This window comes from Macaca fascicularis, chromosome 16, assembly GCF_037993035.2.
Source record: "Macaca fascicularis isolate 582-1 chromosome 16, T2T-MFA8v1.1".
NCBI classification, from domain to species: Eukaryota; Metazoa; Chordata; class Mammalia; order Primates; family Cercopithecidae; genus Macaca; species Macaca fascicularis.
The window spans coordinates 69,097,938-69,110,430 of NC_088390.1; the positions used below are offsets into that span (position 1 = coordinate 69,097,938).

The 12,493-nt window shown below is 55.2% G+C and overlaps 1 protein-coding gene across 1 annotated transcript in view; it reads left to right on the forward strand.

Annotated features, from left to right (window-relative positions):
- Nucleotides 1–8,124: 8,124 nt before the first annotated feature.
- The window catches only part of MRC2 (mannose receptor C-type 2), a 65,991-nt gene continuing 61,622 nt past the window's right edge, over nucleotides 8,125–12,493 (forward strand). The window contains exon 1 of the mRNA XM_005584614.4: nucleotides 8,125–8,380. Within this exon, the coding sequence (XP_005584671.2) occupies nucleotides 8,263–8,380 (118 nt within the window). The 5' untranslated portion in view covers nucleotides 8,125–8,262. The remainder of the gene's footprint in view (nucleotides 8,381–12,493) is intronic.

The following is a 12,493-nucleotide window of genomic DNA, read 5'->3' on the forward strand; positions in this document are numbered from 1 at the left end:
CGAACTCCCTAAGCCCGGGCGCGGTGGCTCATGCCTGGAATCCTAGCACTTTGGGAGGCTGAGGCAGGTGGATCACCTGAAGTCAGGAGTTCAAGACCATCCTGGCCAACATGGTGAAACCCTGTCTGTACTAAAAACACAAAAATCAGCCGGGCGTGGTGGCACATGCCTGTAATCCCAGCTACTTGGGAGGCTGAGGCGGGAGAATTGCCTGAACCTGAGAGGTGGAGGTTGCAGTGAGCCAAGATTGTACCACTGCACTCCAGCCTGGGCAACAGAGCAAGACTCTATCTCAAAAAAAAAAAAAAAAAAGAAAGAAAAAAAAAGACCCGAACTCCCTAGTGGCTTACAAGCAAGAGTTTTTAAAGATGGGGTTACATTTCAGGATAGCAGAAGCTGCAGGCAAAATTTTAAACCAAGAAATACATGGAGGCTATACACTGGTCTGGCTCGTGGCAAAGAACAGTGGTCAGAGTTTAGTCCCCAGCTCCCCTTTATCTAAGGTCTGTATAATAATAGAGGCATTTTCCATCTGGTGGAGGTTTCTGGAAACATCTCAAGAAGATATGTTAAGATGTTATCTTTTAGTTTCTGTGGGGAATCAAAACACCTTGTAAGTGACTTGCTTGTAAGACGACTGTTACTTAGCTTCATATTTATCAGATTGCTATTTTATTTTTGTAGAGACCCGGTCTCACTATGTTGCTCAGGCTGGTCTCCAACTCCTGGCCTCAAGTAATCACCCCACCTCGGCCTTCCAAAGTGTTGGGATTATAGGCGTGAGCCCGTGTCCGGCTTCATTGACTTTTTAAGGCTAGCTAAGTGCCTGGGATGTCCTTTAAAAGGGACTCAAGACTTTTCCTTTATTTCCATGCTTAGGAGGCCCAGCAGAGCCCTAAGTGGCATCCTGCTCCATCTCAGTGACTCCCTTTCCTCCCCGCCTCCCCAGCTGGGGAGGGCAGTAGAAAGTTCTGGGGACTCAGTCTCACTCATGCATAGCTGGTTCTTCAGCTCAGCTCTGCGATGCCCTCTTTTCCTTACTGTGGTGCCTCAGGGTAACCTCTGTCCCTCTCTGAGCTCCCCTTAGACAGCTTGCTCCTGACCCGCTCAAGCCTCCCCAATGGAGACAGGAGCCAGGGAGGATCTGAGAGGCATTTGCTTTGTGACCCCTGTTGCAGCCGGGATTCGAAGCCCTGAGCCCAGCCGCTTTGAGCTTACTCCAGGGCCCCGCTGACAGCTCACAATGTTTTCATGGTGGCTCCTCCAAGTGAGAGTCGATGTCCAGATTCCTAGGCTCATGGAAAGGAAATCTGTACTTCCTGTGAGGTAACTATCTCTTAGCCCTTGGAAGAGAAAAGGCTGGGATTTGGGGTCCCTTTAAAGGATCCCTCTTCTTTTTTAGACAGGGTTTTGCTCTTGTTGCCCAGGCTGGAGTACAGTGGCACCATCTCGGCTCACTGCAACCTCCGCCTCCTGGGTTCAAGCGATTCTCCTGCCTCAGCCTCCTGAGTAGCTGGGATTACGGGCATCCGCCACCATACCTGGCTAATTTTTTGTATTTTTAGTAGAGATGGGGTTTCACCATGTCGGCCAGGCTGGTCTCAAACGCCTGACCTCAGGTGATCCACCCACTTCAGCCTCCCAAAGTGCTGGGATTACAGGCGTGAACCACCGCACCCGGCCTAAGGATTCCTCTTGTAATACAGGCCTTGAGTTGGAAGTGAGTGGATATAAACTCAGAGGCTTTCCTGGGATCAGGGAGCCCTTCTAGGTGTTCTCCACAGAAGGGAGAAGGGAAAGAACCTAGAGAAAGTGGGCGGAATTTTTTTTTTTTTTTTTTTTTTTTTGAGACAGAGTCTCGCTTAGTCGCCCAGGCTGGAGTGCAATGGCGCGATCTCGGCTCACTGCAAGCTCCGCCTCCCGGGTTCACGCCACTCTCCTGCCTCAGCCTCCCGAGTAGCTGGGACTACAGGCGAGTAGCTGGGACTACAGGCGAGTAGCTGGGACTACAGGCGCCCGCCGCCTCGCCCGGCTAATTTTTTGCATTTTTAGTAGAGACGGGGTTTCTTTTGTTTGTTTGTTTTTGTTTTTGTTTTTGTTTTTGTTTTTTTTGAGACGGAGTCTCACGCTGTTGCCCAGGCTGGAGTGCAGTGGCGCGATCTCGGCTCACTGCAAGCTCCGCCTCCTGGGTTCACGCCATTCTCCTGCCTCAGCCTCCTGAGTAGCTGGGACTACAGGCACCCGCCACCGCGCCCGGCTAATTTTTTGTATTTTTAGTAGAGACGGGGTTTCACTGTGGTCTCGATCTCCTGACCTTGTGATCCGCCCACCTCGGCCTCCCAAAGTGCTGGGATTACAGGCTTGAGCCACCGCGCCCGGCCTTAGAGACGGGGTTTCACCGTGTTAGCCAGGATGGTCTCGATCTCCTGACCTCGTGATCCACCCGCCTCGGCCTCCCAAAGTGCTGGGATTACAGGCGTGAGCCACCGCGCCCGGCCGTGGGCGGAATTTTTGTCAGGTTGTAACTGTGGCTGGATGAAGGGTGAGGAGGGCTGGGGCTGTAATGGGGTGGACCAGTCGAGAGAAGGCAGACCAACCGTAAAGTTCCCCAGTCATGTGGATGTGGAAAAAGTAGTTCCTTTAAGTTCCCCTTGGAAGAGGTTGAACCAGATCTTGACCTGTGGGTCTTTCTGAATCCTGAGCTTGCCTTCTTCCTTCCCTCTTTAGCCCAGTCCCCTCTACGATCCTTGGTGGTGTAGACAAGGGTGTAGCCAGATGGACTTGGAGTGGATTGCCTGAGTGGAGCCCTGGGTATCTGAGATGAAGAAGCCAGGGAGAAGAGAGGGTGAGACCCACTTGGGCCAGCCCCACATTTGGCCAGTCCTCTTCCCTGGCTTGGAGAAGGTGCAGGGTGGGGCAGGTCATACAGAACCCTTTGGGGTCACTGCCTCTTTTCTAGTTGCCTCAGGCAAGGCAAGGACTGGCCAAGTCTTTTTTGTTGTTGTTTTTTGTTTTTTGTTTTTTTGAGACAGAGTCTTGCTCTGTCACCCAGGTTGGAGTACAATGGCGCAATCTCAGCTCACTGCAGCCTCTGCCTCCCAGGTTCAAGTGATTCTTCTGCCTCAGCCTCTGAGTAGTTGGGACTACAGGTGCCCGCCACCACGCCCAGCTAATTTTTGTATTTTTAGTAGAGAAGGGGTTTTACCATATTGGCCAGGCTGGTCTCAAACTCCTGACCTTTTGATCCGCCCGTCTCAGCCTCCCAAAGTGCTGGGACGACAGGTGTGAGCCACTGTGCCTGGCCCAAGTCTTTCTTTATAGCCTCGTACCTTACCTAGCCATCCAGCTGCATTTTCCCTCCCTGTCTTGAGTTCTCCTTTCCTAAGCTTCTGTTGTAGACCTGGCCTGCTGGGGTGCTCTGCTCCCCTGGGCACCCTCTGGCTGGAGGGGCTGCTGAGCCACAGAACCAGAGAAGAGGAGAGTAATCCCAGAGGAACCCTAAGCACAGTGAGTAATGACACGGAAACTTACACCTCACAGGGCACCTGAGACTCAGGGAAGGGAAGTGACTTGCTTGAGGACATGTGGCTAGTGAATGGCAGAGCTGGAAATCCAACTCACCTCCACTCCCCAGGCCTAGACTCACCCCATTGCCCCATGCTGAGCTGTTTATGGACACACATTTATTAGCCAAAGTGAGCATGCTTCTAACTAGATTAGTTTACACTTTAGGGTACCATTTTTGTACACAATTAAATATGGAGATGTTCAGAAAATGCAAGGATGTTGTATTGTTTTCCCAGGCAAAGTAAAACTCAATGTTACAATCCGATAAAACTGATCTCTGCAGATCTCATGGGCGGGGTAGGGTGGGAGGGTAGGGGAGAGACAGGCAGGGTGAAGGGTAGGGAGTAAGGGAGACGCCCTGATGTCCAAATGGCAAAGGAAGATGGGAAATAGGGAGGGGACCACATTCCCTGAACATCCGCATTGATCCAGGGGCCATGCCATTGCTTTACGCTTAACATTTAACAAGGTAGGAAACATCTCAAGTTGCCCCATTTACAAATAAGAATTATTGTGAGCTCAGAGTTAAAGTATTAATAACTTGCTGCAGGTCACAAAGCTGGGAAATGGGGAAGCCAGGATTATGAACTCAGGTTTCTCTGGCTCCAAAGTCTATACTCCTTCCACTAAACTGTTTGATTGATTGACTGGAGACAGGATCTCACTCTGTCGCTTAGACTGGAGTCCAGTGGTGTGATTATAGCTCACTCCAGTCTCAAATCCCTGGGCTCAAGTACTTCTCGTCTTAGCCTCCCAAGTAGCTAGGACTACAGGTTCATACTACCATGACAACGCCCAGCTAATTTTAAAAATTTTTGTAGAAATGTGGTCTTGCTATGTTGCCCAGGCTGATTGTTAACTCCTGGCCTCAAGTGATCCTCCCACCTTGGCCTCTCACAGAGCTGGGATTACAAGGCCTGAACCACCACACCTGGCGTAAATTGGTTTTGATGAAATTAGCAGACCCACAGGGGGTCTGCCAATGAGTAATGCTAATACAGAATTAGACCATTCTCTCAGAAATACCTGAGACCAGGCTGGGCAAGGTGGCTCACGCCTGTAATCCCAGCACTTTAGGAGGCTGAGGAGGGTGGATCACCTGAGGTCAGGAGTTTGAGACCAGCTGGGCTAACATGGTGAAACCTCATCTCTACTAAAAATACAAAAAAAATTAGCCGGGCATGGTGGCGGGCGCCTGTAATCCCAGCTACTGAGGAGACTGAGGCAGAATCACTTGAACCTGGGAGGTGGAGGTTGCAGTGAGCCAAGACTGCACCACTGCACTCCAGCCTGGGCAATGGAGTGAGACTTGGTCTCAAAAAAAAGAAATATCTGAGATTGGGTAATTTATAAAGAAAAGAGGTTTAATTTGCTCATGGTTCCACAGGTTGTACAGGAAGCATGATGCTGGCGTCTGCTCGGTTTCTAGGGAGGCCTCAGGAAACTTACAATCATGGCGGCAGGGATGCAGCAGTTCACATGGGTGGAGCAGGAGTGAGCGAGCGAGAGTGAGTGTGGAGAGGTGCTGCACACTTTTAAATGACTTTTTAAATGACCAGTTCTCGTGAGAACTCACTCACTATCATGAGAACAGGACCAAGGGGATGGTGCTAAACCATACATGAGAAATCCACCCCCATGATCCAATCACCTCCCACCACAGCCCATCTCCAACACTGGGGATTACAATTTGACATATTTGGGCGGGAACACAGATCCAAACCATATCACCCCCCGTACCTGTTGCTGGCTGACAGTTGGTCAGTGTCTAGGGGAGAACCATTCTCAGTTTCAGTTCCACGATAGCGAATACCATCTTGGCAAAAATCCCCTTGGCAAAAATCTCTGACTGCAGACCTCACTAAGTCTCCAGCATCTAGCCTGATGCCTGACACGTACTGGCCCTCAATAAACAGCTGTTCAACTGTGGGCACAGGAATGGTGAGGAGGCTGTGGGCACAGAGGATGCGAGCCCTTCTTTGGAAGCAGATGAAGGTCTGGATGCTGATGAGGGCTCCTCAAAAGCCCCATGCTGCTCAAAACACCCAACACTCCTACGGACTGTGACCATGTTCTGTTGACAACTGAGCCTGCACAGGATCTTTACGCAGTAGGGAACCGGCCTGGATTCTCCACAGGAGAATCTCCCAGATGTGTCCCTGCTTTCTACCCCAAAGTCAAGATCAAAAGCAGTTGGTGGCTGCAGACATCAGCAGAACAGTCGGTGGAACACAGTGTGGAACCGTGTCGTGCTGGAGGAGGAAGTCTCAGTCAGCAGAACAGGGTGTGGAACCATGTCACGCTGGAGGAGGAAGTCTCACCCTTGACAGAGACTAGAACTGGGCCTTAGAGGCTTGAACCAACCTCTGTCCCTGCGAGTGCAGCACACTTTCGTGCTCCTCAGCCATTGAGTCTTCTTTGCCTGGAATATGGCAAAACATTTATTTTCCCCACTTAATGAGGCTCCTCTAGGGCTGCAACTGTGTTTGCCCATCTGTGTTTCTCTAGCAGCTAGCACAGGGCTAGCGGTCGGTGCTTGTTGAACCCGTGGGTGAAGAGATGAGAGCACACCTCCTGTGTGCTGGGCATGGTGGGACCGGGTGCTGGCAAGTGGTGGACACTCTGGCCCCATGCTGTGCACTGGTGACGTCAGGAAGTGGGCTCCTGTCCTGCCACTGGTAGTAGGAGGGTGGGGATGACCGGCAGGAAACGCCGAAAGCTACTCAAGCTGCTGGAGAAGGGGGAATCCAGCCCTGTTTCAGGGGAAGGAGTATCCCGTGTTCTGGCTGTTCAGATAGAGCGAGAGAGCAGCTTAGCTGAAGCCGGCAAATCCTCAAATCCTTCGGAGATTACAGGGTTGTGCAAGAGGGAAGGCCAAGAGGGGGACCTCTGATGCAGCTCCAGCATGGCCTGTTGTGTGCAGAGCACTGAGATCCCAGAACATGCCATACCAAGAAGACATGTCCCAAGGGGCAGTGGAGCTACAGCCACCAGAAGGGACCTGGCCCTGTCAGACCTGCTGAAGCTAGCCGTGGAGTGCAGGGACTTTGTTGGTCCAGCTGCTAACCAAAGGGTGGCTAATGGGACCCTTTCCGGGGGCCTCTAGGGGATTTCAGTGGGGGCCTGCTTCGAGGCTCTGTACCACTGGACTGTTTGCCAAGAGCCTCGGCCTGGCAGAGATGGGAAGAGACGAATGAGCATCTCTGACCCAACACCCCCATTGCAGAGTCGGGGAAACATTTAGCCAAGGTAGGAGGAATGAAAAGGAAAAAAGATTTCCAAAAGACATACCAATGTGGGCAAGACAGGAAATAGTAAAATTTATATTACAGTTTTATTATTATTTAAGAAATTTATATTAAAACGAGATGGGATCTGCCTATGTTGCCCAGGTTGGTCTTGAACTCCTGGGCTCAATCGATCCTCTCTCCTTGGCCTCCCAAAGTGCTGGGATTACAGCGTGAGCCACCGCTTCCGGCCCATATTACAGTTTCATAGTGTTTTTGAGGACTCGTGGTAGGAGAAATGTGTCTTCTTTGCACTTGGGGTCTCAATGTCTCAGTCCTGCCCTATGTCCTGAGACCCCAAGAGGCTTTCCCAAGGTCACGCAGGGAATCCGCAGAGAGGCAGGGCTGGACTCCAGCATCCTGACTCCGCAGTCCGTGCTCTGTGCTGCAGAACCTGTTGCGTAACACTAAGTAACTGTGGATTGTCTAACCTTTTATGAAATTTCCAGTTGGTCTTTTGCTACCGGCCAGCAGTCCAGTTGGTGGGAGTGATGATGTCGGTCTTCTGGGACGTCCAGTGGACAGATTTTCCCCAGGTTTCTGGATGCAGCCCCAACTAGCAAAAGTGCTACACTCCTGCACCAGAGACACTGACACAGAGGTCACGAAAACGCTAAAACAAGACGTGCAAGAATTGTTCGCGCTCCGCACACGGAACAAGGGCCCTGCCTCCCCCTCCCCCAATCTTCGCCCTGGTGGCCAGGCCCTGGGCTCCGCCCCTTCCCCACCAGACCGGGGGAGGGGTCCTCCTCGGCATGGAGGTAGTGGATGCTGGGCTGTGGAGACGTCGGCAGAAAGAGGCGGGATAGCTGGGCGGCGGGGCGGATGCTGGCGGCCCGGGTCTGGCCACCTGGGTCAGCCGCACGCCCCCGCCCCGGGCTGGCCCGACCTCGTAGCCCAGGTCCCACCACGCCGTGAAGTTTGCGGAAAGTTTTGCAGTTGCTTCCCCGCCCGCGCCAGCCGGGGAGTTGTGACGCAGCGTCTGGGGCTCCTGGCCGGGACAGAAGAGAGGGAAGGCGAGGTGGGGAGACTGGGAAACAGAGCAGCAAGAGAAAGGGCGCACGCTGGGGTCCTCCTGGACCCGGCCTATCCACCTCTCCGCCACCCCTTTCTCTCCCGACGCTCTCGCCCCAGGCCCGCACCTCCTCCCCTTCCCCTCCCACGCTGCCCGCTTCCCTTTCCCTCTACCCCTCAAACCCTCCTCCCCGGTTCTGCGCTCCTCCCTCCGCCCTCCCTCCGCCCGGGCTGCCTCCTCCCTCCTCCTCCCCGGGAGGCATCACTTCGTCCCGACCCGGAGGAGGACGCGAGCCCCTTGCGGGCGGTCATCACAGCCCAGCCTCGGGGCTGCCACCACGCGTTGCGCCCGTGCGCCCTCGGTCCCCGCGTCCACTGAGCGTTGCGCCCGGGGATGGGGCTCGGCCGGCCGGCCTCCGCGCCTTGGTCTCGTCACCTGCTGCGCTGCGTCCTGCTCCTCGGGGGCCTGCATTTCGGCCGTCCCGGCGCCCCTGGGGACGCCGCCCTCCCGGGTAAGGCGCTGCCAACTTGGCCAACTTCGGGGCCCGGGCGGGGGGAGCGCCGGGGCGCGGGCCGCTCTCGACTTTTCCCTCCTTTTCCCCCCTCTTTTCTCCAGAAGCGTGTGTGCGTGTGCGTGTGTGTGTGACTGGGTTTTTAAAACTCGTCTCCGCTTTTCTGAAAGCGGGAGAGGAGAGGGGAGGAGGAGCGCGCCTAGAGGTGGGGGAGGACCTGAGTGGAACCAGATGTGGCGGGCGGCGGGGGAGGGGAGCCCGGGGGACTCCAGCAGCCTCGGAGGAAGCGGGTGGGCTCGTGAGGACCCCCGCGCACGGCGCTCCCGGACCACCCGGCGCTGGCCCGTCCTTGGCAGGGGACCTGCAGGGCGCGCCCGGGGAGCCAGGGCTCTGTCCGGGAGTTCCCGGGCCCGGTCTCCTCGCTCTGCCCCAGGACTGATGCGTTAGGACGGCTTTCCAACTATCCGCGAGGGTTCGTTTCCCCCACCTTCCCCCCGCCCCCTGCATCTCGTGGGCGGTGATATTTTCTTTTCCACACTTAGTCTTCGAGGAGGCTTGTGGCGCGCGGCATCCGCCCCGTGTGAGCTCAGCAGCCCTGTGAGGAGGCTTCTGCCACCGGGACGCAGCGACAGGCTGGGCGCTGCCGTGCTGTGATGTTGCGTAGCGTGGGCAGCTCTGAGCACTCTGGTGGACCTCCAGAGGGGACAGATCTTGAGCGGCAAAAGAGCTGCTAAAGATTTAAAAACCCAACCAAAAGAAAACGAAACACAAATCAGAAAACCCTGAAACTGTGCCATTCTCTTCCTGCTCCTTATTCAGGGGTAACAGTGAAGTGTGGGGGCAGACAGATCCCGCGCCAAGAATCTGAGCATTAAAAGGAAAGATCCACTTCCTGGGGGAGTGGGGGTGGGGGCGTCTGGAGTGAACGCGGGAATCGCCCAGGAGGGTGGTGATTGCAGCCCCATTCCTGGCCCAGCTTGGTCCTGCTGGCTGTGTAATTGGGGGATGGGGACAGTCCGTGCAGTGTCTGCAGTTTTGTGCAAGGACCAGACAGCCCCCTGGAGAGTCTGGGGCCTCCAGCCTGGCCCGTGCTTGCTGGCTTGGCCTGGTGTGACGTAGGCACAAGACACGTATCTGCCAGATGGGAAAGGTGGGGGCCACGGTGACCCACATTCACACCAACCAGAGCCCCCGGGGCAGTTCTGCACCCACCTGGCATTGAATGTCGGACAGACAGAAACCAGGCCGGGTAACCCCCTAACCCACTGCAGGACGGCCTCAGGCAGTTCCCCTGCCTCCTCGCACTCCTGTCTTCCTCTGCTCCTCTGTGCAGGGCCTCAGGAGGCAGGCAGTGGGGAGGGTTGGAGAGGATGGCCGTTCCCAGAGCTCCAGAGCGCACTTTAAAGCCAGGCCCTGGGAGAGAGTTGTGGCCAGAGTGCTGACTCGGCCTTTCCCCCTGGAGCTTTTCATAGAAAGGGCTGGAAGTGCCTGGTGAGAGGCCCGGTCAGGGAGGACAAGGACGCCTGGAGTGTCCCTTCTCCTCCTGGTCTCTGTGCCCGGCCCTCCCTGGGGCACTGTCCAGGGATGAGTAGCCTCAGAGGTCCCCTTCATGGTGGCACTGCATTGACCACACCCTGAGGAGGCTTGGATCTGGGCGGCAGGCAGTGTGAGGTCTTCCAGAAGCAGCTGAGCAGGAGGAGGATGGAGCTGCTGCAGGTTCCAGCTGTGCCCTCTGCCCAGAGAGCGCCTGCCCCTGCCCTGTCAAATTCCACTGGGCCCTCCCCTGGGAAGCCTGTTCAGAGCCTCTGGGCTGAAGTCCTTGCCCGAACAGCTGGCAGCCCTTAGTACCTGGTGAATTACGTTGTCATTGGGAGGAATTCACCAGCACCAGGGACCAAATGGCCCCAGGAAATGCGTGGGGGTGGTAGGGTGTGGCAGGCCAGTGCTACTGGGGGTGAGGCTTATGCCGGGCAGGTCAGGGGCTGCATGTGGGAAATTTCCTGACCACCATGGGGGGAGTCCAGTGTGCCCAGATCACGGGGCGGGGACAGCGAGGCGGCAGTGCCTTCTTGGTGCGTGATGGTGGGATCCATCTTCTCTTCACCTTGGTGGAGTGGCCCACGGAGCCTGTCACTGGAAGAAGTCCTCTTTGTTGGTTGCCATATTACTGCATTTCTGGAGCATTCAGTTTGCTCAGCCTTGAGCCAAGTTCTTGGGGAGGAGGGAAGGTAGAGAAGAGTGTAAGATGCATCTTCTGGAAAAAATACCTTGTGGGAGAATGAAACGTGGAACAGTGAACTGCGTGGGGGGCAGGATGCCGTTGGTGGGATGCCTGCCTGCCCAGAGCCACGCCAAATGCTTCATGTGCAAGTTCCCATTTCATTCTGATAACAATCCAAGGAGATGGCTATTGTTGGACCATTTTTGCAGTTGAGGAAATGAAAGCTAAGAGGGGTGTGATCATTTACATTGGTCACACACCTAGTAAGTGAAAGGCTGGAGTGTGGATGCTTCCTGTCTGGAGACTGGAGGCAGGAGAGACCATGTGGACCAAAGGGTGTCCAAGGCTGTCTGGAGAGAGGCAGGAAGGGGCCACCGGGCTGGGCTTTTCTGGGGATGATGTGGAAGCTTGCTGGCTGGGCCGAGGAGAAGGTTGGGTAAAAGAGGTGTCTGAGAGGCCAGAATGGGGAAGGGACCTGCACGCTGGCTGTGAGGAACCCCAGGGGACGCTTGGAGGTTTCCAAGCAGAGGAATGAGGAGCTAGTTGCAGGGAAAAGGGCTTCTAGGAGCTCCAGGGATCAAGTCTCAAGGTCATGGGGTGAGGAGCCATCAGGAAATCTTCCTGTGGCGAAGGTCGCTGCTCCCTGAAGGACAGGGACAGAAGCATCGGGTGCTTGAGGCTCTGACCAGAGTCAGCCAGACCAGCTCCCCACACTTCGGCCCAGCTCCTGCTGAGTCGTGGGGTTCAGAAACTTCTTACTGTTCCCCCACACAAAACTCACTTTTCCTTGCTCCAACCCTCTGGCTTTCTGTGAGCCATCAGGGCTCAGGAGGTGCCCACTCGAGCTGTGTCTGGTGCTGGGATCCTGGCTCTCTTCTGGGTTTGCCTGGGCAAGGTGAGGGTGCACGGAGGGGAGGAAGAACCCTGGGTTTGGGCCCCCGTTTTTCACACCAGAGAAATCCTGGCCTTCTGATGCACGCAGGGCACTGTGACTTGGCCCGATGAGATGATTTCAGAAGTGCCATGCAATTCTCAGGCGGATATTCATTTGAGTTCCTCATCCGTGTAAGCATCGAGGAGGAGTCCTGTTGCACTGTTCACAACCCCGGAGGGATGGAGCGATGGCATCCATGGCTGCGCTGTGCATGTGATGGGTGCCGTGCCGAGTGCTATGCTGGCAGCAGCTCTTGGATACCTCCTGTCTCTGAGCAGGTGTCACTCTTGCACACACCTGGCGTGAAAATGTTAAAGATGTTAAGGGATTCACTCAAGGCTGTGCCACCACACCACTAGAAGGTGGTACCAGTGAGGTTCGAACCCAGGAGTGGTTACGGAGCCTGAACGCTCCCGTACCATACAGCGTTTCCATCGCGTGAAGCACTGTCAGTGTGTGTGTGTTAGGAAAGCCTGGAAAATTCTGCCTTGTGGGTTCCCCCCGCCCCCATAACTCCAAGCCCTCTAGGACACCTCTCGATGTGTCCCACCGGGAGGACTCCTGAGGAGGAGGGTGGAGCGAGCAGCCCTCTGTCACATGTCAGTGGTCTGGGTGCCTGGGTCGCCCACTTCCTTGTGGGTCCAGGAGGCCTGGACCGAGCCACCTTCAGTGTCCTCAAGATCTCTGAGGGACTCCCTCCAAGAAGTCATAGATGAGTGAGTGACTCAAGGTGCCCCAGCCTGGCATTCCAGCTTCCCTGAGGTCAAGGATTCACATGGTTGTTCATTCATTCATTCATTCATTCATTCATTCATTCAGTGGGTGTCTACTGAGCCCCTGCAGAGCTGAAGCAGAGATGGCATTGGCCTGTACTTTATTTGAGACCTCCCCAGCATGTCTCCAGTGGGAGTCCCTGGACTTGGAGGGCCTGAGCACTGCTGATAGGAAGCATGTCTTC